The 26,195-nt window shown below is 36.8% G+C and overlaps 1 protein-coding gene across 3 annotated transcripts in view; it reads left to right on the top strand.

Annotated features, from left to right (window-relative positions):
- The window catches only part of NAV3 (neuron navigator 3), an 858,619-nt gene extending 843,595 nt beyond the window's left edge, over positions 1-15,024 (top strand). For all 3 annotated transcript variants that reach the window (XM_082739652.1, XM_082739653.1, XM_082739651.1), the window contains 6 exons: positions 3-157; positions 1,184-1,255; positions 1,896-2,092; positions 3,048-3,166; positions 7,603-7,806; positions 12,331-15,024. In XM_082739652.1, the coding sequence (XP_082595778.1) occupies positions 3-157; positions 1,184-1,255; positions 1,896-2,092; positions 3,048-3,166; positions 7,603-7,806; positions 12,331-12,450 (867 nt within the window). In that variant the 3' untranslated portion in view covers positions 12,451-15,024. The remainder of the gene's footprint in view (positions 1-2; positions 158-1,183; positions 1,256-1,895; positions 2,093-3,047; positions 3,167-7,602; positions 7,807-12,330) is intronic.
- Positions 15,025-26,195: the final 11,171 nt, after the last annotated feature.

Below are 26,195 nucleotides of genomic sequence, written 5' to 3'. Positions count from 1 at the left end.
AGGAGTTGCAACAGTATCTTGCTAATCTGGCTGAACAGTGCAGTGCGGATAATAATGGTGTAGAGCTCCCTGTTGTAATAATTCTTGATAATCTTCATCATGTGGGCTCTTTGAGTGATATCTTCAATGGTTTTCTCAACTGTAAATACAACAAATGGTATGCTTGTGAAATATTTTGAGTGATGAAATATGAAAAAAATGACCAGATTTGTTTCTAATGTCTTTATGCCTTTTAAAACCTGTGGTGGATGCCATGAATTTAAGAAGGCTTCATTAATATTAGAACATATTCCCCCCCCAAAAAAAAACCCTGTGCATTTCTTGAAACATCTATTTATTCATTCAGCAATTATGTTTCAGGCAACTTTTATGGAAACATGATTTACTTGATGGCGTTAGCTTCTATGGATATGTGGAAGGTCTGGGAGACCAATGTCGATGACAGAACGTTTAGATCAAGGAAATTAAGAATTAAAATGAAGCTCAGAGCTCTGGTTTCACTTTTCCTCCATATCAAAGTTTAAATTCAACCTTCCGTAAAGATAAATTTAACGTGTTCAGATATATCATCATTAATGAGTCTAACTTTTAAAAATTTACAAAGTAAAGGTTGAAGTAGGGTATAAAAAAATCTGAAAACCCACTAAAGATGGCATCTAAAGAAAGACATATAAGAGCAACCTAAATATTAGTTTTAATGGTGCAATATCCCCATTAATCTCTGCTAGAGATTTTTTATATGTTAAAAGTAGATCATCATAAGATCAACTTTGAAACAAGAGTACAAATTTTCTCATCATTAAGAAACTTTAAAATATCTATGAAATAATGAAAGAGGGAAAATTAATGAATTTGATTATAATCATAAGAGTCACAAGACGTTAGAGTGAAATGAGATTACTGTGATTATTCCATCTAACCTTTTTATTTTATAGATGAGTAAACTCAGGCTCAGAAAGGTAAAATGATTCTCCTAGGATGCTAAGCTGAAATTAGAAGCCTAAATCCAAATTTCCAGCTCAATGATCTTTGTTATTTTTCCACCTAACGTTACAAAATCACCCTTGTAAAGCCTAATGTTAATTGGAATAACCATATTTACCTACATTGTTTTTTAAGGCGATTTTAATAGACTGATCTCTTCTACCTTCAGCACATCAACATATTTAATTTTATTTTCCAGTCCATATATTATTGGAACAATGAATCAGGGAGTTTCTTCATCACCAAATCTAGAGCTGCATCACAATTTCAGGTAAAGATAAATTGAATGCTTTGTTTTGTTTTGTTTTGTTTTGTTGTATTGTCTCTTTCTGTTTGCTTTTGGTTAGTGTTTTCCCGTTTGTACATTGACAGATCCTGCCAGTGGTGACCTGTGGTGTGAAAATAATTCTCACTTCTTCTGACACTCTTTCTCAAGCAGACATTTTGTGATCTTCAACCTGTAATTGGAATTGTTTCTTAAAAAAAAAAAAAAAGAAAGAAAGAAAGAAAGAGAAAAGAAAAAAGAAAGGAAGGGAAAGAAATGTTTGTCCTGCTCACTATGTCACCAGCTAAAGTAGAGCACTTTTCTTCAAAGTGTGAGGAATGTGAAGAGAGTTCCTATTTCAGGATTTGTGATTCTCCTACAGAAGAGTCCTCAGCGTGTAGACTCCCACTCACTTCTGACGCACATGAGCTTTGCTTTAGCTTAAAAAGAAAAGTTATTTTGTATACCTCTAATGCTAAGAGATCTCCTAACCCCTTTGATCATTAAAGTGAGCCACCAATTGACATAGGAACATTCTTTATTTATATTGGAAAGAGAATACCGTGGACTTAAAACTTAATTTATTTAAAGATTTCTGAATATATATATGTATATATATAATTTTTTTTTTGTTTTTTTTTTGTAGGTGGGTGCTATGTGCAAACCATACAGAACCTGTGAAAGGCTTTTTAGGTAGATACCTTCGAAGGAAACTGATCGAGATAGAGATTGAAAGGAATATACGCAATAATGACTTAGTCAAAATTATAGATTGGATTCCTAAGACATGGCATCATCTCAACAGTTTTTTGGAAACACACAGTTCTTCTGATGTTACCATTGGTGAGTTCCAAAACTGCAATATGCCATTTTCCAGGAACTAAGAGTACGTGGTAAGATGGCCAGATTGGATGGTAGAAAATAACAAGCAAAGCTAATTTTTTTCTTGCTCCCAAAGATTTAAGTTTTCTTTTTTCCTTCTGAAAGTTTGCCTTCTTCTAAGCTTTATATTTCTGATTAGATTCATTATGCTTGACAATTATGGTTTTCTAAGATTTGACTGAAATCACATGAGTTTAATATAGCCAAATATTTAAAAATTAGATAACCATTTGAAATAAATTATATCTGTTTAAATTCCCTTTTTATGATAAAAAAACAAATTTTAGCCAATGGTTCACATCAAATATAGTTATGAGAGAAGATTTTAGTTAGAGATAATTTAGGTGTTTTGTGGATTATGGATAACTGAGTTGTTTCATATTTTTCATCAAGGCAAAACTGAATTAATTCTCTTTGGTTGGCATAAAAATATTTATTTTTCTAATCCTTCTAAAATTGCATGTGTAAAAGTCTCTTTCCTATTTTGCTGGATTATAAAGATATATTCACCAAAGATACAAGGTAAATGAAAAAGAAGAATTTGATAATTGAGATCAGAAGGCCAAAGCTGAGTTCCACTCTGCAAATAATAACATATTTTATATTTGGGAATTTAGTTCAGCACAGTTTCATCATCTATAAAATGGGGCAGGTTGACTGGATTATGACCTTCAGGGTTTCTCTTAACTCTAATAAGTTATGTTCTTATGTTAAGATTTTAAGGTAAAAGGAAGAAGAGTTCAGGAGATTGAGTCTTCAGAAAAACATACTTTGATAATAATCAAGATGGCTAAGATTGTAATTGTTTAAGAATCCTGAAAGATATATTATTAATTCCCCCCAAATTATGTCTCGAATATTTATGTGTTTAGGTTGTTACATGTAATGGTTCTCAAAATGGTTTGCTTCTTTTTAGGCCCCCGACTTTTCCTTCCTTGCCCTATGGATGTAGAAGGTTCTAGAGTGTGGTTCATGGATCTCTGGAACTATTCTTTGGTACCTTATATTCTGGAGGCAGTGAGAGAAGGTCTTCAGGTATAGTATTCAATATTCTTTACTGTTTAAAAACAAGCAAAATCATCCTTGATAGCAAAGAACATTCTTTTCTCTGGGTATTTATACAGAAACTGAAGGCAAGAACTATATAAACATATTGGTAAAGTTTTAAAGATCAATTAGTATGTAACTATTTATTGTGTATTCTGTTCTGAAAATTAATACATAGGAGAAGAAGAAAACCTTTATTCCAACAACTACCCATTTAAGGCCAAACAAACTTATTGCCATGGATAATAGCAATCTTTTGAAAGCCAGCTAACTGGACAGTTCTGTATCTTATAAGACAGACATGTTAACATGGGCCTTGATCATTTCTTCTCTTAACATATAGTTTGCAACAAGTAGTTTCTGCTTACGGGTTCCCTGTTTTTAGTATGTTTCATTGTCTGAAACCCTTTAACCTCACTCGTAGGATCCTTTACTATTTGGAGGGAATGCTCTACATTCTAAGGCAATTGACTTTTTAAAATCTATGGCAGGTTGATTTAGCAGCATTCCTGCTGTTCCTCTCATCTACCTCATGTCATGAGGCCCTACACTGTCTCTTCTACGTACTCTTAATGGAAAATTCAAAATACATCACTAATAAGAAAATTCTGTTTCTCAACAAAATTGACTATCTCCTCAAATTGGATTTGAGCTTTCATGAAATTGTAGAATTGTAAACCTCAAGGTTGAATCTGTAAGATTTTTACTTCATAATCATCCAGCTTATTGTAAAGGATCTAATCTTTTCTACAACTCCTCCAAAGTTTAGGAAGTTTTTGCTTAGGCATCTCTATCTCTGATTACTGCAACTGCTACTAGAATTAAGATAGAGTTCTTGCTTTTCACATTTGTCATCTGCAATAGTGCTTTAGGTATTTACCCTTTAAAAAGTCACTGATGATCTATACTCCTTCCTGTCCTTTCCTTTGAGTGGCCCACTGTCCTCACCTAGGAGAGCAGAATGGCAGTATTTAGAACCATCGTGATGGTTCTGGTGAACACGATGAATAAATATTTGGAAGATGTGCTCAGAATCTTCAGAGATAATGATCCTAGAGCATACTATCTACTGGTTTTATTGCAGATTTAAATAATACAGTTTCCTATTTGAAGGCTATGAGCCAGTCTAGCCCCAGTTGTTGTTTGGTTCCAGTAAAATAAAAGACTATACCAAAAGTTTATATTTTTTAAATATAACATCTCACTTTTCTGGGTTCCTCTGAAACTGTTATGCTAAGGTGTGAGTTGATTTTCTCAATGTCAATCATTTTATACAAAAAAGAAATTTATGTGAAAGTTTTTAATAACGTAGAAGTCATTTTTTAAAAACCAATATTTATTTATTTATTTATTTATTTAATATTTTTTAAAATTTCTTTTCAGTGTAACAGCATTCATTGTTTTTGCCTCACACCCAGTGCTCCATGCAATACGTGCCCTCCCCAATACCCACCACCTGGTTCCCCCAATCTCCCACCCCCCGCCTCTTCAAAACCCTCAGGTTTTTTTTTCAGTTTCCATAGTCTCTCATGGTTCACCTCCCCTTCCAATTTCCCTCAACTCCCTTCTCCTCTCCATCTCCCCATGTCCTCCATGTTATTGTTTTGCTCCACAAATAAGTGAAACCATATGATAATTGGCTCTCTCTGCTTGACTTATTTCACTCAGCATCATCTCTTCCAGTCCCATCCATGTTGCTACAAAAGTTGGGTATTCATCCTTTCAATGGAGGCATAATACTCCTTAAATGAAAATTCTCTTCATATAGTTTCAGTATTAATAAGCTGTCATCCAGGTTTTTATATATAAAATCTCTTTATTTCCCATGTGTTTACTAATATAGATAAAGAAAAAGAAGACTGCCTAAACTCAAAAATAGCAATACCTAACACCGCTTAGCTTCCTTAAGTCTAATTTTTAAAAACTGCTTCAGTTCTTTTTTTAAAAATGTTTAAGTCAATATTATTTTAAAAACATTATCCGGAGAATTAGAATTTTATACAGCTTCCATTTAGGCAAAAGTATAACCCTTGGAGTAATACCAGTTTCCTAGACTAAAATTAAGAGTTATTTCAAAATTATTTTTGAAGAGGAGAAAAAAAATGTCTCATTTCTCTTTGTGTGGTTCTAGATGTTTAGTAGTAGGTTAGTGTAAAAGCTGAATCAACTGTAATGTGTAGGGAATATATGGGGGAAGCCCAATACCCAGGAGAGATAAGAAAAATAGGTAGACATTTCTCATTGCTACTGAAGGATGTGCTCAGCCATAAGCCCATTGGCAGATGATATTCCTGGGGTTGGTCCATATATGTTTTCTGTAAGAAATGGAAGAAAAGGAATCATGTGTGTTATGAACAATCCCCTTGGACGTACTGGTAACAAAGAACCTTGAATTGGAGCAAGAGATGAAAAAACAAAGTCTTCTTGCAAAGATGAAACTCTGAGTTGAGTGGAATAGAAAAATCTCTTTTCAAATGCATGGTCTGATGAGGAACCATAGGGAATGCTCTCTGCCAGATGTTCTAGTTGGAAGAAAACACTGGTGATAAAATGGATTCTGAGTTTTATTCTAATGATTCTACCTTTATCGAAATGGCAACAGCAAATTCATATTATTCTAATTATTTAAATATTTAATATTTTATAATTTTATAATATTTTAATATTTAAATCTTCTTTCCATTATTTTTCTATAACATCTGTTTTACACTGAAATTTAGTATTGGACCTATTTAGCATTTTATTGGTCACCTCCAATTTTGCTATCTTGTATGATTCTTTAAAAGGCTGGCATCAGTTGATTCTAGACCTTCATAGTTTTTGTGTAACATTTACTTTCCAAGAATGACACATTTTCCTTCAGTTAGCTTAAGTTGTATAGCAAGCTGTGTCTTTAGGTTTATAAAGTAGGTTTTTAACTGAGAAAAACTTTTGCTTCAAAACTCTCCCTAGCCATAAAAACTATGTATCTACTATATAGTGATAGTGATTGCTACTCCTGCCTTCATCTCCCAAGGGATATGCAGGTATCAGGACCTGGCCTGCTTGCTTGCTTGCTTTCTCTCTGTCTCTTTCCTTCTTTCTCTTTTTCTCAAGGCAAGGCTGACACAACCTCATACAGTTCCTCTGGGAGAAACCTGAAAGATAACTCAAGGCAATTCATGTATCTTCTGTGGTGTCAGTATCCACCATTTTGCTTTTGATCACTGAACCACAGTAGGCCATGTAGAACACCTCCCAGGGTGCTGAGACCATATATGCACCTGGTAACCAGGCTTGTAGGAGGGAGGGAGGAGGAGGTCAAGGCAGGGTGGGGGGAAGTACATCATGGAACTAGTTTGCCCATGTTACTGCCCTCTTCTCTTCATTTTAGCTTTTCTTTCTATCCCCCTGCAGTCTGGTACTTGTTTATAAAGTCCATTCTACCTCTGTTTCTGCAGTGTGCCCTTCCTAATTAAAAATCTGTAACATGTCTTACATTCATCTTCTCCCCTTTCCTCCACTACCAGCACTTGAGCCATTATCATCTCTTTCTTACTGACTCCTTGCTTCCTTTTGGGTCCTGACAACATGAATGCTTTCTTTTTTCTTTTTTTTTTTTTTTTTTTTAAGATTTTATTTATTTATTTGACAGAGAGAGATTACAAGTAGGCAGAGAGGCAGGCAGGGAGAGAGGAAGGGAAGCAGGCTCCCTGCTGAGCAGAGAGCCCGACGCGGGACTCGATCCCAGGACCCTGAGATCATAACCTGAGCCGAAGGCAGCGGCTTAACCCACTGAGCCACCCAGGCGCCCCACAACATGAATGCTTTCATTTCCCATTTTCCTCTTCTTTTACTGTTGGCCTTATAAATAAACATCTAAAAAGAGTTTTTATAGGAGCCAATGAGATTATTAGAGGAAATTAATCCAGAGAAAATGATTATCAGAAAAATTATTTTTATTTTCAAAGAAACTTTGAGTAGAGTGAGGTTGAAAAAGAGAAAGTGTCTTACTGTATTTGTCATCTTTGCAAAGTGCACCTTAGTAGAGAACTCTGTTTAGTGCCTAGCACAGCTTTCTTCAGTTCTCCATCACTGGAACTTTCCTTCCTCAACTGTGAGTTTTCTTTTGGTTTATAAAATCACTAATAAAGATAAATATGGGCAGTGAATTCTATATGCATTTAAAATAAATCCCCTTTGTACTCTTTCCCAAATGCTGACTATCTATCCCAGATGTTCATCTTTATTTTATCTCTCCTTCAAGTTTAAAGAGAGTTAGGTGGATGGACATATATTTATAAACTGGAAAATTGTATATGGACACAATTCTCTTGAAAGTTCCATAAGAACTCAGTGTGCAAAGGAATCACTCAATTAGTGGTCACCTGTTTTACTGAGTAGGAATGTATTAGATATGTATTAAATATGTGATCATTTTGTAGATGTATGGAAAGCGGGCACCTTGGGAAGACCCCTCAAAGTGGGTGCTTGACACATACCCATGGAGCTCAGCATCTCTGTCTCAGGATGGTCCAGCATTACTTCAGTTGAGACCAGAAGATGTTGGGTATGAGGGCTGCATATCCACTAAGGAAGCCACAACCTCAAAGCACATTCCACAAAGTGACACAGAAGGGGATCCTCTGGTAAGAAGCTGCTGTGTGATTCTTCCAATATAATCTTAACTACAGTGTGTTGTCATCAATATTTAGTCATTTGTATCAAAGATACTAGTTATCTTAGGTGGTATTTGGGACTGCTCTGATACAGGTATTCTGTTTTAACTCTTTTTCCTTTGGCTTACTTTCCTTAGGTTAAATTCTTAAAATGAAAGACCAAACTTGTATGCTTAACAATCAAGAAACACTAAAACCGGGCTGAACTCTGTGAACATAATTTTTATTTTATTATGCAGAAAATTATGTAAATTAATAAGTCTTCAACATTACATGACTCGATTCACTAGGTATTTAAGAGAAAACCAGATTTTGTTCTTAATATAATATTTTACATATATCAACTATTCTGACTAGATTTACAATTAGTCTTTTGTTGCCTTCAGTTGAGAAGACTAAACTGACTTGGAAATCAAAGGGAAATTATTCCCCCTGATTCTCCCTGTCTTTCTTAATTTGTAGTTCTGTATGGTTTAATAAAGGTCAATAAAACTCCAAACTATGATTACTCTGATAATATTAAGTAAGTAGTATTATTAGGAAAAATATTTTATTTTTCATGTATTTTTTTCATGTTTATAGATGAATTTGTATAGATTGGTTTCAGGTGTAATGCATTTATTAGCTTACCATTCTATGGTTACAGAAGTCATTGGACCTGGACAATCAATACAGAAAAAAAAAAATACTGAAATAAAGGCCATTATGTTATTTAAAACAAAAAAGGAAATTATTGAAAATCATAACCTATGACTATACTCAAGAACATAAAGTGATTTGATATTTTTTGGAATATTAGTATACTCACAACCCAACATATATACATTATCATCTCAGCTGACCAGACTTAATATTTTAGTGGTTATAGGTGAACAAGATGATAGGTTTTTAAGATCTTTTCCAGGGCAAAAGACACGTGCGTGCGCAGACACAAACCAAACACACACACACACACATACACACACACACACACACACACAGGCAGAAAATTGTGCATACTATTTCAAAGGGTTCCGTAGAGTCATGGAAATATTTACAAAGCTCTTCTTAGAGTCCAGAGAACTCATATAGGACTTCCAAATTGGACTTTTGCTCTAGACCATAAAATCCTTAAGGGCCTGGATCTTTCTTTTTCTAACAGGTAGTTGGCCCTTTAGCTCAGACATTACTTGAAATCAACAGTAATGGAGGAATTGGTCTAATGCAGCGTAATTGTGAGCAAATACTAATTAATTGCCTATAGAACAGTTCATATTTAAGAGAAAATATTAACTTTATGATACAAGTACGGGTTATTACATCTGAATTTTATAAACTCTAGTCTTGCCTTTGTGTGTTGATATACTGTGTCTGTTCCAGGTAAGGAGAAGCTTTATAGAGTTTTTTTTGAAAAATTAAACTGTCAAGTAAGGAACCCTCACAGGATGCCCTCAACTTCCCGGTTCCGATCAGCTAAACCATCTAGCACTCTTCCCTGGCTCTGAATGCTCTTATCTTCTAGTATGGAAAAGAGATCCAAGGTCTCCCATACTGAATAAAAACTGGGGCTAAAAAATCTGATTCTTAAATGGCTGCTCAACTAAACCTCTTCAGAAACAGGAGATTATGGTGTGCTAAATAGCAAAAGACTTATCATCTAAAAGTCAATCTTTGGATCAGGCACCTTCTGATAAGAAAATAAATATTCTATCTGCTTTTATTTTGTTATAGTTCTATAATTACTGGTATCGAGTAAAAATATATTTGCAGTCCAATCTAAATCAAAAATATTTGGAAAAAATCCACTATTTAATGTCAGAAATATGTTGGATATGAACAAGGATACAAGTTTTTGGTGCATCTCACAGTATTTTATTTCTCATCAACAAACGCATTCATTCTTTCAACAAGTATTAATAAGTATATCCTCAGGGCTAAGACTTGGTAGATAAATTAAAAAGATAAATAAAATACCATTTTTGGTCTCCAGAAGCTCACAGTTCATTACTGGAAAGAGACGTCTACCTATATAAATTATAGTAAAATAATGGTAGAGTCGCATGCTAGATAAAGTTGTGAGTCCACAAGGAAAAAGCTTTATAAAGGAGGAGACTCTTAAGCTGCGTCTAGAAGGAAGAACAGATGTTCCATCATGTGATTGGATGGAATACATCCAAAATTAAGGAAGCAGCAGGTGAATTTAGAACACTGTAATAAAAATGAATATGAATAAAAACGCTATCTGCAGATGGATGGGATTAGAACAAAAAGGGCAAGAAAAATTAGAACTACAAAAGTCTGCAAGAAGAATGAGAGCTACAAAAGCCTACCAAGGCTTGTTTATCTTTATAGGATGTTAAAACTTTATCACACAGATAATGAAGAGCTATCAAAGGTGTTTGGGCAGGGGACTTATGTTAGCTGGATTTGCAGGTTATAAAGATCTCTTTGGTGACAGAGAAGAAGACAGATTAAAGAAGAGAGGATGGAGGCTAGGAGCCCAGCAGATTGGTAATAGCAGAGGTGATAAGGAACTGAGCAATGTGTTACAAATGATAGACATTATATTTATGATTATGAATGTGGGGAAAGCAGAGGAGAGGAGAGGAAGGACATTCTTTTGCAGAGAATAATGATCTATCCCAGTGACTATTGGATCATATTTGTAACCTTGCCCCCTCTTGTAATCCCCTTTGACTTGAATGCACAAAGCAACACTATGAGAAGGCAAATTAAATCCCATGTGTACATTTATTATGAATCTAAGACTAGGAACTTATTCTAATAAAGCGTATTTACTATATGGCACCATTTAAAAAAATCAAGACTTTCATGATGCTTTTATTACACCATAAAACTTTTACAGCATTCAGCATTCAAGTGATATTTGACTGAGGTTAGAATCATAACCCTTAAAATAGACCTCATTTATAATTTCTACTCTTAGTAAATCAGGAGGACACTCAACACACAATGGTGTTTTACAAATTATCTTCACCCAAATGCTTGAACATAGAGCCAGTGACTAATGATGGAGGAACTGACATCAGAAAGGAGGGAGGCTATATGAATGTGCATGAGGGGGTGTGGGTGAGAGACAGAGAGAGAGGGATAAGAAGAGAGAGAAAGTGCATGTTTATGGAGACATTTGGCTTTTGCTTTATTGGGTTTGATAGGCTGTCTCTAACTACTTTCATTTCATATCTGTATACAGCTGATTTAATAAATTCAGAGAGTTAGCCTAACAATTATATTGAAAAATGTTGTCCTGAAGAATATTAAAATGATTTTAAAATATGCTATCACTGTAGCCTCTCTGTCAGAAAGGCCTCCTTGCTAAAATTGTTGATGATCATCTATCATCTATTTCACAAGCATTTATTGAACATGCATTTTACACAGAACACACAAGCATCCATAGCCTAACATATGTCTAAGGAATTCTTTTTTTTAGATTTCTCTTTTTTATTGGATCAGATTCTCCAGGCCTCTAATTTGGAAAAGAAAAAAAAAAGGAACAACTTGGATTACTTTATAAAATAATAAAATGACTGTGCATTAAACAATATAAAGATTAGGACCACTTCTAGAACCCCTCCACAAGAAAACAAGTCTTACTTCTTTCATGAAGACCCATGCCAGTTTTCCTGCACTTTCTAATAAAATCATTGAACAGGTTATCCACAATTTGCTTTTAAGCAATCTTTCCTTTTTCCTTTAACAGTGGATCTGCAGATCTATCAAAAGCCAGCAAGCTGGCTGCCTTTTATTTTGTAGTACATGGAAACGCTGGCTGTCTTTCTCCCCAGGTGCTTTCAGGCGTACGTCCCTTTTTCTGGAACAAACATTACCATTGCCCTATCAACGGGGAAACCCGAGACAGCTGCTATTGTTCCAGAAGGTGGCTTTTGTTTTCAGTGACAGATCAATCATATTTTAGCCAGAAATTCAACAACAACAGAAACTTGACAGTGATCCTCTCCCTCTCCCTCTTCAAACGCTCATGGTCGGCTTCATTCAGTGACCCCTTTCGAGGTCAGCCCCTAAACAGCAGATGGTGCGTTTGTGTGCAGCAGCTGGCGTCATTCCACTCCATCCCCTCCTTCTCTCGCGGGAGCCCGTGCACGCGCTCGCGCGCGCGTCTGCGTGTGGCTGAGCAGCCACGACTTTCACTTGCCATTCCATGCTTTCTGCTGCTCCGCGCCAGAAAGCCGAGAAGCTTGGCGTGCTCGCCAGCCACGAGCCCAGATGTCCAGCTGTGATACAGTTTCTTTCCCAGTCGCCCTGCTGGAGCCGTATTCATTCACAACCCCAAATAAAAGAGCTATTTAGAGGCCCTGTTGGGTCCCGATGGTTTGGTGTCGTAGCCGTGCTCGGGCAGAACCGGGGTGGGAGCCGGAGGCGATTGCGTCCGTGTGGCTCCGGGCCTTGTGTGTGTGTGTGTGTGTGTCTGTTATGGGGCTGGATCGCTCACTGCATCTCTGCCTACATCGATGTCTCTTTTTCTTTCTTCAGATGAATATGCTAATGAAACTCCAAGAAGCAGCCAATTACTCGGGCACACAAAGCTGTGACAGCGATAGCACCAGCCACCATGACGACATTTTAGATTCATCTCTTGAATCTACTCTCTAGGGGGTGAACGAAGTTAGGGGAAGAGAGGATGCTTTGGCTAAAGGTTTAACAAGGAAGGAAGGTATTTTCACGAAACCACTGCCAGTATGAAAGCACCCTGTCAAGGGCCCTGACCCAGAGTCGTGGTCTCCGAGGAGCAGAGCGAAGTCTGAACCGCCAAGATGCTCGATTGAAATGCAAGCTTAACTTTATTTTATTTCTAGGCCTTTTTTTTTTTTTTTTTTTTTTTTTTTAAATATCCGTGGAGTGGTGTCCGGCTCCATTACTCAACTGGAAAGGACCCTAAGGACAGGGCCACTGAATAGATTGCACATGGGGTAGCCAAACTGGACTTTCTGTTTTTTCCTCTTTAAAAGTTTACAATGCAGCCCCTTTCTTTGTCCCTTCCTTTCGTTTCCTCTGGGGGGGGGGCGTCCTCCCCCGAGCGGGGCCCCTTCTTCTCCGTCCAGCCTCCCTCGTGCCACATGGTGCTGGTCACAGGGCTCCAGCCGCGTTTGTGCTGTGCGCTCACCCCCGTCCGAAACGAAGCCAAGAGGCCCGTCCTCCGTCAGCACAAGCGGAATCGCGCCACCGCCCGGCAGACGCGAGCACGGCAAGCTGGAGACGTGCCAATGTCATTCCTAACTGCCACGTTCACACGATGTGCTCCGCCAACTTTCTCGTGTATGAGTCACAGGTTTTATAAGGTTGTTTTTACCACAGGTTTTATAAGGTTGTTTTAAACCACCTGCCCACTCCCTTAACAAGAGTTTTATACCAATTATTAGTCAACACTGACAAAAGGCTTTCTTAGGGCTTTATTCGTTGGAGCCTTTTCAGTGAAAGAAGGAACATTTCCTATGGTGCTGTCTCACTGCCTTAAAACAGATTTCTATGACAGTTTAACAGTTGGTTTAAATCCTAAACCATTGGTAATCTTCACTGTCTTTTCATTTCTAACCAAGCAACACAAGCTAACACAGTAGCCTCACCTCTAGATATCTGTTTCAGTTTTGGGGTCTGGGGGTTCTTTTTTTTTTTTTTTCTTTGGAAGAATTGGACAAGAGAAAAAAAAAATCAGTGTTTTTGCTTTGGGAATAGATCGTCTGTCCTCCAAAATGTTCAAGTTAACCCAGAAACCCTCTTTGACGGTCACTTCAAAGCAAAGACATGTGGCTTACCTCCATCCAGTTCTAGGCAAAAGAGTTGTAGAAGGAGGGAGAATGAGAATTCTTACCCAGCAGAGCTGGAAGCACTAGTTGCAACATGAGCACAACTATTTGGCTTTTCCTCCCCTACTCTTTTTATTCTTCTTCTTACTAATTCTCTTGGTTTTGAGCATGTTGTTTTGATTACTATCGTTGTACATGAGAAATTCAGCATTAAAGAACACTGAAGCAGTGACGTCACTGTGGAAGCGGAAGCGTTTATACTGTAAAAGAAGGTTAGATTTGCACAGTCTACTGGGTAGGTATTGTAAATAATCATTTAAAAAATCTTGCACAAATTGAAACAAACACACGCACACACACAAATGTACTTTAATCCTGTTGGTGTTAAGAGGTGTTTCACTTGCTGAGATTTCCTGTACATTGCAAACAAATACAGAATGCAAACCCTCAAAGCTGTTATTATCTGGTGTGTTTGTCCTGTATTTACAGTGGTTATGATGATGCAGGAGCTATCAGTGCTAGAATGAGCATGCTTCAAAACTGTTCATGAAGCCAATACATTTTTGGAAAAGTAAAAATGTCCGAAAGTGCATCTGTTGTGGCAGGCTTTGAAGAGCGTGCATGAAAACCAGTTGGGATCATGGGAGAAGTTACCACCACACACAAGAGGACGGGGTTTTGAGTTTTCCGAACCGAAGGGCCAGGCCATGCTGTAGACTTGTTCTAGGCGTGTGAATATTGGTTGCTTTCGTGATGTGCCATTGGTGCTACTCTCTGTGACCACCCGTGGGTCAGTTGCTAGAGAACAACAACAACACGAGACCTCTGAGCCCTTTTCAGAGTGTCGCTAAGTCTATAGGTCCTACACGGTGCTATTGCCCCAAGGGAAAACTGAACTGAATTTATGCACATAGAATTGTCACCCTGACTTTGAAGCCTCAAACATGGATCAGAGCTGTCGTAAAACATCAGTATATGTAGCTGGATGAGTGACTAGTTGCCCTTGTATGATACGTGATCTAAAAGAAATTGCTAATCTTTCCCTGTCATTTTGAGAAACACAGTCCAAACATGATCATAAACACAAATTCCTGCAATACATCCCAGTAGGTTCACCTAGTTTACAACTTAAACTAGTTTGTGAAACATTTGTCTGTATACATTTTATATTTTGTACATTTTTGATGTAACATATCATGTAAATAGGCAGAAACAGTGAAATAAATCATCTGAAAAGTTTTGTAGTCTTTGTAAAGCCCCAATAATAAGTACTTGGTGTCAATGGACTTAACTGGATGATGTATTTTCTATTGGTTTATTGTTCCTCTAGCTTGTAAACCAGCTTGCATATATTTTTTTGCAAATGTGCACCCTGTATCTGTCTAAATTATTACTTTGCCATTAAAGTGGAATTATTTATTGACAACAAGGTGTGGTATCTATATATGGAGGAAAAACTGAATAATCGTGCACCAAAAGTGTCCAGCCTTAAAATGTTGCTTGTATTAATTTTTTTTTTTTTTTAGGATTTCATTAATTTGACAGATCACAAGTAGGCAGAGAGGCAGGAAGAGAGAGAAGGAAGCAGGCTCCCCGCTGAGCAGAAAGCTCGACGACGCAGGGCACAATCCCAGGACCCTGAGACCATGACCTGAACCAAAGGCAGAGGCTTTAACCCACTGAGCCACCCAGGCGCCTCTTGTTTGTACTATTTATGTGCCATCAGTAGGGATGTATGTAAATGTTTCTTTTATATACCTTAGAGAGAGGATCACATAGCTTTGAGTAAATAAATTAACTAAAGGCCCAAGATACACTTTTTAATGAAGTTTATTCAGTGAATATTTTTAGAAAACTCTCACTAGTCTATCTAAATGCTTGATTATAAAATAAAAGTTAATATAAAATAGAAAGTTGATATTAGTTAAATCAACTTATTAAGTGTTTCTTTGCTTATATTTCACTAAACCCTCAACTAAACTTTTAGTTCTAAAAGATTATGTTAAAGCCAAATAATTTTTTGGTGGTGCTTAACTTTTAATAGAGATTAGAAAAAGAAAACTCCCTTTAAAATTAGACTTTTAAAAGAAATATCTTGAGCTACAACCCCAGTAATAAGAATCTACATTTGGATGATATACGTAGGGTTTTGGTTTTTAAAACAGGAAAACTTTTGATTAGGACAGTTGTGGAGGGGGAAGGCATTAGTTAAATTGAGTCAATCATCCAAAATTGATGCATTCGTTTCTTCATTCACAGTTTGGAAAATGAAGGAAATTTCCACCTTTCATTCTAACCAGGTAAGCACTGAATTAATACAAAACTTGAATACAATTTTGACACATGCACTATAGGAATCCCGCTGTCATTCTTATGTGTGTGATGTTGGCCCGTTTACCCACATTCTGGATGCCTCCGTTTCTCACCTATAAGATACTGATAATAATAGTACCCCCCCCTCACCGAGTACCATGATGATCAAGTAAGTTATTACATCTAAATGCCTGGAACAGTGCCCAACATTTACAAAGCCCTCCATAGATGTAGCTGCTTTTACAACTATTATTATAAACTAATAATTATAAAATATGTATTAGACTATTTTGAAACATTCTTGAGAACAATGTGGGAAGCATTTCAACTTACTAAAATTTTTTTTAAAGAATTTATCTTTTAATTCCCTCATTTAAAAAACGGAGTTTATAGTAAATGTATCTACCTATAGGGATGCTGGAGGATTAGGTTTGGATCTGTAAAGCGTTTAAAACAATGCCTACTCAGGAAAATTTGACCAAATATTAGCTGCTGCAATGACACTGTCATTATAATAAGTTAATTATATCCAGTAGTACAACACATATTTTCAGGATTCAGTTTGTAAATACATCCAAGGTAAAAGTCCATCTTCCATCCAGTTTTCTCATCTGTAAAATGGGATAACTATAATATCTCTTCATAAGATTGTATTCAGGCACTGATAGAATGAATGGCCAAATGTATTATATTTGAATTTGGAGAAATTCAGGTGCTTTTATTTCAGCCTTTTAGATTTTCACATTTAAAAAACCCGTACATTTTTGTAAGAAATAAGCTACCTTAAAAACTGTTAATGCTATGCCTTTGATAAGCTAAGATGTTTTAAAAGAAGCTTCCATTGTGTTTTGTTTTTTTGGATGGCGGGAGGCACTAACAGATAAAATATTGCATTTCTGAATGCAATGTTATTTTTAATTTGTTGGAAATGATCTTGATAATGATGTGGAGGATCTCCTCCTGAAGTATCCATTATCTCTTATTTATGTGGAAACTCATCAATAAGAGAGCATATTCATAGTTAAGCATAGTACATTTTGAACTATAATCTTATTAGAGGAAAAATGAAAGTTCTCCAGTTGTTTTCCATAAAATGGTAAAAAATAACAATAAACTCTTGTTACTGGAACTTTCAACAATTCACCTTCTATTCTAGAAGAGCACAGTATTGAGCTGAAGTTGATGAACAACTGAGTAAATAATTTTTTACATTCATTACATGTTAAAGTGAAAACCCTGTCAATATCTTGGGTTATATTAATTGTGGTATATAATTAATTTACCTGATCCTCTTTACTTTTTCTGCTGCGACTGCTAGAAAATTTACATTAAATCTGTTGCTATATTGGTGACCCACGTATTTATATTCCTATTGGCTATCATATCCTAGAAAAACTGGTCACTATAAAATGTAAATATGATCACCCCCCCTATCTTTTTTATATCTTGTGTTAATGAGTAAGATCAAAATATCAAAGAACAATTCCTTGCTTGATCTCAATTTTGCTTATCCCTTGGTTTTCTTTTTCACGACATCCAGTGCCCCCATTTTGGTTGCGTTCTGTATGATGTTAACCTAATTATAGACCTAGAAGTAATTCTTGAGGCAATAACAACAACTTTCTAGACAATTTAGCTATGAGCACATGTCAGAGGTTTATTATAACCTTCCTGCATGGGAAAAGCCTCTAGTGGGCCAATTTAAAAGTTTCTCTCCTAGTAGAGGCATTTATAGACTATATAGATTAGACAAAAAATACTCAGTTTCAAGGTCTGCAGACTCGTGGCTGTCAGATGGATGTATGTATGAGTGATTGGTCTCCCAAGACCAATATTGATCCCACAAATAATTAAACAATTATCAGAGTTCTAATTTATTCAAATAAGGAGATTACTAATTATATCAAAGCAATAAGATTTTATCCCAGACCGGGATTGAAATAATATTTCTTTTTTCAGTAATTTACTTCCTTTTACCCCAAGGCCCTTACACATTCTCCAATGCTATTACCTTAGACAAGCCTTTCTGGTTCTTCAGACTAGGTCAAGAATCTGATTTATTGACTTTTCTAGAAATTATATATAATTATATTCTATAATAAGATAGATATTTTATATGCTTATCTTATGCCACTTAATTGTTCAATTTTAAGGCTTAGAATATAGTGCATTCTCAATACATATAAATTGAATAAAAATGTTTCTGTATGTGGAGAAGGCAACAGAACGTTAGCTTCTGTAAAGCATAGGTATTAAATTCAAGAAGAACCACTTTTTCAGGTGAGGAGCTTCCTGGGAAGCCAGATTAATTAGAAGCTATGTGGTGACCAAGGAAGGAAGTAGATAACCCAAGGTTTTGTGTAATCTGGTAAAGACAAAATACTGCCTCACACTTAGAATTTGTTTTCCCTTTAGATGTAATGTACTACATACTTTCTACCAAGTTTTCTTTTTCTTTTTGCTTTTCAAGTCCTTTGAAGATTACTTGGTTATATATAGTGCAATTTAAATGTGTGGGATTTTTGAGGAACGGATGAAACAGTTGGAAATGTAGCACTAGAGCCTTGAAGACAAGTGGAGGCTGAAAAGATCAAAATAGGAATCCTTAGTATAGAAATGAGAAGTGAAGTTGTGAATTTCATTTTGGGATGTTTTCCCACTGGAAAGATCTTGACCAAGTGAAGAAGATGGAGACTAAAATTTGAGAGATGTGGGGGACATCTTTATAAATCATCTAGCCTTTATTTTTCAATTTATATAATACGTAACATATCTTTGCCCATTAATGTGCCATTTATAAAGGAGGGGTATAAGGGAAGAAAAAAAAAAAACCATTGAATTCAGAGTCAGAAATCTTGACTCTCATCATGTTTTGTGATTTTTCTAGGAATAATCAACTAACCCATCATTTGCATTCATCTGGATTTTTATACCCTAAAGATGGTAACTTTAGGGTATATAAGATAACTAAAGGCACCCAGTGTAGCCGCAGTCATTCTAGACATTGCGATGCAAAAGATGTGTGTTTCTCAGTTCCCAGAAACCATATTCTCAGGGGATAGTAGAAAATTTAGAAGTCCTGTCAGAACCCATCTGTGAACACTTTAATGCTTGTATTTTCAGTAGTTGTGTCTGGTTTGGGTTGGTCTTAATGCCGCGTGCTGATGTGAGGCAGCAAGTATAAGCTTGTTTGACAGGGTAGTGTCCAAGGTGGAGAAGCGGGACCAAACTCTCTGTACATTGCTAGAGTGGAGTGCAGAGATTATTTGCAGAACATCAGCACCTCTTAGAAGGTGGGCTGCCTAGTTCCAAGGCAAATGGCTGTCCTGGTATACAGCTTCCATCCCCTCGTCTAGCCCTCCCATGGGTTACCACTGTTATGGGCACTGGGCAGGCTCTTCAGCAGGTTGCTAGTGGGGCTAGAAGCCCTGACGTTCCGATAATGATGGAGAAATGCTGCCCAGAAACCTGGTATTGGTTGAACTTTCGAAGCCAAAAGCAAGCACAATGAATAGCCTTCAGTCTCATGGTGACTGAAGGTAAATCCTCCAGTCTGGTCACTACATAGAAATTAGAGGAGGGTCTTTTCCAGCACCAGTGATTTCTCAATGGACTATGCTCACGCTTCATAATCTGGGCTATTGCAGAACATATGGTGGAAATAAGAGAGGCACTTACACAATCTAAAAATGTTTAGTAGCTGTATTAACAAAAGGAGGAACAGGTGAAATTGATTATAATAATGTACTTTATTATCCCAACATACAGAATTGTTATCATTCCAACATATAATCAGGTTAAAATGCTTTTAAATAAGATTTTTAATAAAAATTTGTATTTTCTTTTAATTTTTGAACTAAATCTTTAAAATCCAGCAAGTATTTTACACTTTTAGCACATGTCAATTTGGACACAGCCTTTATTGGAAGAACTTGATCTGTCCTCAGAATTCAAAAAATGGTTAGGGGGCACCTAGGTGGCTCAGTCAGTTGAGCGTCTAGATCTTGATTTCGGGTCAGGGCATGGTCTCATCGGGGAGTCTGCTTGTCTCCCTCTCCCCCTCCCTGACACCAAGGCACCTGTACACACATGTGTGCTTGCGCACTCTCAAATAAATAAATAAATCTTCTTTAAAAAATCAAATAGTTAAAAAAATAGATTCACACAGTAAGTTGTTCCAAACATAATTAGCATAAATTGAATATGAGTTTTAAGTTTAAATTTTGGATAATTACCCTTAAGTTAAAAATTTGAATCCTAATTTGCTCTATCATCCCAGGACAAAGGATACCTACTCATCCTCCATTTGGATAAAGAAGGAACTTAGTTCAAATTGTCCTTTTGCCTGACAGGAAATGATTCTCTTCTCGAGATTAAAAAAAAAAAAGAAGAACAAGAAAAAGAAGAAAAATGTAACCATTCAAAAGACATTTGAAATAGCAGTATTACTCCTAACACAAGATCAGAATTTCAACTGCAAAACTATTGATAATATTAACATACATAAATACGAAGAGAAAATGGTTTAAGATATTGGAGACAGTGTAATAGAGCAATATCTACCAATACACTAAAAATGGATTTGCATATTCAGTGAGAGAGAAGAAGCAGATTAAAGTGGTGTTTTTCATGATCTGCATAAAACGTCCCTGGGGCGATTCACTTTTCTTGCCCACATTTGCTGTTTACCAAATGACATTGTAATTGTTAATCTGGTTTCCTAGAAACCCTGAAACCTGCATGGGTATTTCTCAAATATATATTTTTTTCCTTTCTTTTACTTACATATTAAAGTTTAGTGATTATTTATTTCCAAGACCTGAAAAACCATTATTTCCTTAACTACCTTTTTTTAAAGTGCTGCTATTAGAAATTTAGTTCATCTGCAGAAGACCCAATGCTGACTATAAAAAACATAGTAGTCTTCTTTCCAGAGTAGCACAGTAATTAGCCTAGAGAGAGAGAGAGAGAGAGAGCTCTTTAGCCATTTGCTTTTTTCAGTTTGAACCAAGCGTTTTACTAACAGGCTGGAGAAAAAGATGTCTGTCATACTGGTGGCACACTCAGAAATTTGAAATTATTAATAGTCCCAACATACATTAGGGTTTAAGTGAAAAGAATTAATTACCCTATCAAAGAAATTATAATTGATACTAATGTTATAGGAATCACCGGCATGAAAATAAAATGTCATTAGCATAAAACAACAGTGGAGAGCAAAGTTTCTGGGTGACCAGCTGGTGTGGTGGCGACATGAGGTTGACTCCCGCCTTGCTCCTGTAGGACACCATGGATTTGCAGTCTGCTCTGGAAATTTCCTCCTTGCGGAATGAATTGCAAAAGATATGCAGGACCTTCAGAGAACTAGAAAATAAATTATGTGCAAACAGATGAAAACATTTTTTCTAGCCAAGCAAATATTGATACTGCTAGAACCCAACCGACAGTTACTGCGTGACCATTAATTTCAAAGAAAGGTCAAGTTGCAGATTTTAACACCAATAAGGTAAAAGTGGAAAAGGAGTTTGAACATACCATAGAAAAATGCTGCAAGCAAGTTTACATTGTTACCTCTCATTGACAAATCAACCCCAGGGTTAATGTGGAGTGAAAAAACAAAGCAAAACAGATTTTTGTGGCCAAAGAATTATAGCTGCTGGCATATTGTGATGTGTTAATAATATCATAGAGATATCTCTACAAAGTAGTCTAACCAATTTTTAGAAAATAGCAAAAAAATCTCTTATATAACTTTATATAGAAAACATAGGACCTAAACTGAAGAAAAAGAAGAATCCCAGCATAAACACTACTGTTCAATCGAAGGATAACAAGTTAGCTAAATGCATGTCTTCTTTAAGATGCCTGGGACACTAACTGGAAAATTCCAAAAGAAACAATAATGACACTGTGATAGTTATATTTTATGTAAGTTTCAGCATTCCCAAGCTGATAACTAAGAATCACCTGTGGTCTCTAACATTTAGACATTTGTTTTATTTCATGAATATCCATTACCTTATGACTCCACTGAGTAAACAAATGGCTGCTTTTAAAGACACAATAAGTGCTAATGAAAGGAAAATTTCTCTCCTCTCCCCACATTTTGGCCTTGGGCCTAGGGAATAGAAATGTCACCTGGGAGGAACTGTGGAAGGAAAGGACACTCGGTCTCTCTCCATCTCCACCCCCAGGGTGAGGGCGGGTGTACAGGGGAGGAGGGAGCTGAGCCAGAGCCCAAACAAGTTGCATTTGTAAAAATCTCCTGCAAAGATTATTAGCCAGGTTACCCTCAAAAGTTCTCCAGAGCCCCAGCCTGCTCTCAAAAGCCCTACAGTTTAGTGGAATTTGCCCAGACCAAGAGGAACTTAAGTGAATGGGAAGATACGCACCCGGTCACACTCATCTGCCCAAGAGGACAGAATGGTCTCTTAAATCCACTTGTGTGCAAATCCAGTTTACCAGCTTGTATGCAGTAAGCATCCCTGGGCAGGGTCTCTGCAAGCAGTTGGAGCCAATACCAGGGGTGGGGGGGGGTAGCGGAAGTTCCCCAGCTTTTTCCCCTGCAACTGAGCGAGTCCAACTGTCTTCAAATTGATATTTGTGTGCATGGTCGTGGGGGGCAGTGGTGGGACGCATACCAAGAAATCTTGGTAACATGTTTAACAGAACCCCACACATGCTCACTTCTATCTATAACAGGAAGATTAAAGAAAGAAGAAAAAGGAGATACTTGCAGCTAGCTAGCTGCAGGCATGTCTTTTCAGTCATCTTTGTTCTCAGAGTTCTATCCACCACACAGTGTCTTGAACACACCAGTTGTTCAGTTAACTATGCTGAATAGATAAGGAGAGTCTTCGAAGGGCTGCCAGAGAAGGTACTTGCTGATTAGTCATTTTTATATTTAAGAAACAGTTCAGCTAAAGAATGTTATCTATGCAATGAGAAAAAGTTTATTCCCAGAGCCACTCGGAATACTCTTCTAAAATTTATTTATCCAAATAAAAACTACCTCTCATGGAATTTCTGAATGTGTCCATATGCACTACATGGTATTCAAGCTGGAGAACTTTTAGGGATGACAACAGAATTCAGTTCCTTGGGGTTGTGGGACCAAAGTCCCCATTTTCTTGCTGGCTGTCAGCCTGGGACTACTCTCAGCCTCAACAGGCTTCTCAGTCCTTGAGTGTGGCCTTTCATAGCTCCAAAGCCAGCAAAAGCTCGTGGTATCCATGCACTTTCTCCTTTTAATAGTCTGGGATTATAGTAGGCTTACCTAGACAATCAACCTTCTGCCACATAATGTAACAGGGGAGTAATAGTATCTCATTCATATAACAGAGCCCATTCACATTCTAAGAGAAAAGGATTCCACATGGAAGTGAATCATTAGGAGTCACTGTTAGAATTATGCCTACCACACTTAACAACATCTAAACATCAGGGTATTCCATATAGATATTCAGAAATCTGGTTCCTCTTAAAATCAGAGGTTCTAGCAACATTGGGCCACGTTCCACTACAACAACAATTGGTGAGACTTGATAAATGAAAATCTCTTTCAGAAGGTCACTCTTCAATGGACTGCACCAGACCCTACTGGTGTATATCTACCCAGGTTCACTCTGTACGTATTTCAGTTTTCCACAGTTGCACTGCCCAATAAATAATACTCAACACAACACTTCTGACGGAGTACATATTCACACCTTTCAAACCTAAATTTATCCAGGAAACTAATCATCTCAATGATATCTGCACTTTAAAGATAATGAGACAATCTCAGGCTACACATGAACGTTCCTTTTGCCTCTCAAGACTGATTCTTGCAATAACATTTCAATAACTTAGTAATTCTGAGCATGTACTGTCTTTTGGGCTGATAAGTGAATAATATGGCACAAATTAAATGCTACCACTGAGTTAGCCCATGCAAAAGACACAAATGTACTCTCAGTGGACAAATGGATTCCCGTGTAATCATGCCAGCAGCAGAAAATAGAATCTGTCATAAAACATAAATTATCCAGGAGTCAGACCATGTTCACACAGCTCGGCACTAAATTTCATTTTCCCTGTTCTTCAGCTGAGAGTCTAAATAAACACTTATAAAACAGTCTGAAAGATTACATTGTTTGTCAAAGTTGGATTCCTTAGCCTCAGAATTCAGATGTATGACACGGTGGCAGTTGGGAGTCCTGCCGCTTCTCATGTGCTGGTTTCTCTGTGATCACACCCCATTCAACAGGATTTTCCAGGTTCAGAAGGCATGAAGATGCAGACAGAGGTGGTGGAAAGCCGGCTGGCCACGTACTTGGGGACTGTGGGAGGGAAGGCGGGAGTTGATGAAGGTTAAAGTAATAGGATTAGCTAAGGGTTGTTGTGGGCTAGCTTGTAGAGGCTCTACTTAACAGGGTAAGAGGTCTAGAAATTTTTTCTGTTGTGAACAGGGATGTCATTGAGAGTAGCAGAAGAGTACAGCAGTTAGAAGCATAGCTCTTAGGGATAGCCTGGTGGCTAGTCAGTTAGGCATCTGCCTTTAGCTCAGGTCAGGGTCCCAGGGGCCTGGGATCAGAGTCCCATATTGGGCTCCTTCCTCATTGGGCTCCTTGCTCATTGGGGAGCCTGCTTCTCCCTCTGTCTGCTGCTTTCCTGCTTGTGCATCCTCTCTCTCTCTGACAAATAAATAAATAAAGTCTTAAAAAAAGAAAAAAGAAGAAGAAAAAGCATAGCCTTTTGGAGCCAGACTATGTGGATTCAAATCCCATTTCTGTCACTGAAGTGCTATAGGACTTATGACTTGGGACAGACTATTTTTATATTTATATGAAACATTAATGAAAGTATTAATATTATATAAACATAATTAATGCTATTATTATTAATTAATAATAATATTTCATATCGTTGTTCAGCTAAGCTATTCCCAAATTCCTGATTCATGGAAACTCTGGGAGCAAATAAATGCTTGTTGTCTAAAGTTACTAAATTGCATGGGTACTTTGTTATACAAAGAGTCGTTTTAGTAATATTTTGTAAAGCCAACATTTGACAGGTATTCGGGAAAAGAAAGTACAGCTGCTGGCTATTAAGGCAGCTGGCAGCCACATATGGCTATTTAAATTTAAATTGGTTAAAATTAAATAAAATTTAATATTCAATTTGCCAATCCCATTAGTTACATTTTAAGTAACTCTACAGCCACATGTGGTCAGTGGCTGTTGTACAGATAGTGCAGATGGAAAATTCTTACTATCTCAGAAGTTTCTATTGGATAGACAGTGTTGCTTTGGAGTAATGAGACTCAAATTGGGACCTTCAAAGGCTTAGGAAAACGTGGATATATTTTGTTATTTTTATTTGGATTTAAACATTTCAGATGTTTGGGATAATGATTATTTTTTAAGGAAATTAACACATTCTAAATCATTTGAGCAACTATCTTAAAACCAAATACTGCTAATCAATTTCTGTGCTTCATTTAAGTCCTTGAATTTGAATATTTATAATGGAGCTCCAAGCGTGCTGTTCCAAATGGTAAGAATTATTGATGAAAGAAGGAAGTCAAAGTTATTTTATAACAAGGGGTGCATGAGATGTCTGTAACATCAACCCGTCATGTCACACATGCTATCTGAATTAAGGTCAGTCATGGGAAAAATGGTTCATCATCTTAACACATTGAGCTTTCCATAGATTACTTTAAGCAAAACAGCATTCTCCTCACATGATCTTTATTATTTTGACTATTAGTGATTGTATAATTTTGTTTATTTGTAACTGTCTTTGATTTTTTAAATGGATAGTGGTTATAAATACAAATATAGGGTTATTCTTATTTATGATTTTGTCATTTTATAAAAAAATTTTATGATCATACTGGAATTCCATGATATTTTCCTCACTTAAAAGTGGTGCCTAGGTAATTCAGATTTGAGCGACAAAAATCCTAGAACTGTTTCATTCATCTCCATTTGCAATTCCTCATTTCTGCGTATCTCCGTTTAAATTCTTAAGCAAAAGATCCTGATGGGCTTAGCTAGAATCATGTAGCCTTCCTTGCCCAGTGGGCTCTGATCAAGATGGCAGGTTCACAGTAGTAAAATGTTTCTCTCCAGCCAACTCATATTAATTGGGGTTCTTTACAAAGAAGAAAAGCTGGGTAGGTAGCCCCATGCTGCCATCTACAGCTTTATTAGCCATTAGAGATGAGGATCCTGCCTAACAAAGAAGTCTAGCTTTTCTTTCAGTTAGCTAGCTCAGGACTTCAAAGAAAAGAAT

Source organism: Mustela nivalis (genome assembly GCF_964662115.1).
Source record: "Mustela nivalis genome assembly, chromosome: 7".
Lineage (NCBI taxonomy): Eukaryota > Metazoa > Chordata > Mammalia > Carnivora > Mustelidae > Mustela > Mustela nivalis.
The sequence above is the reverse complement of the archived record's forward strand: the minus strand, read 5'-3'. Positions and strand labels throughout refer to the sequence as shown.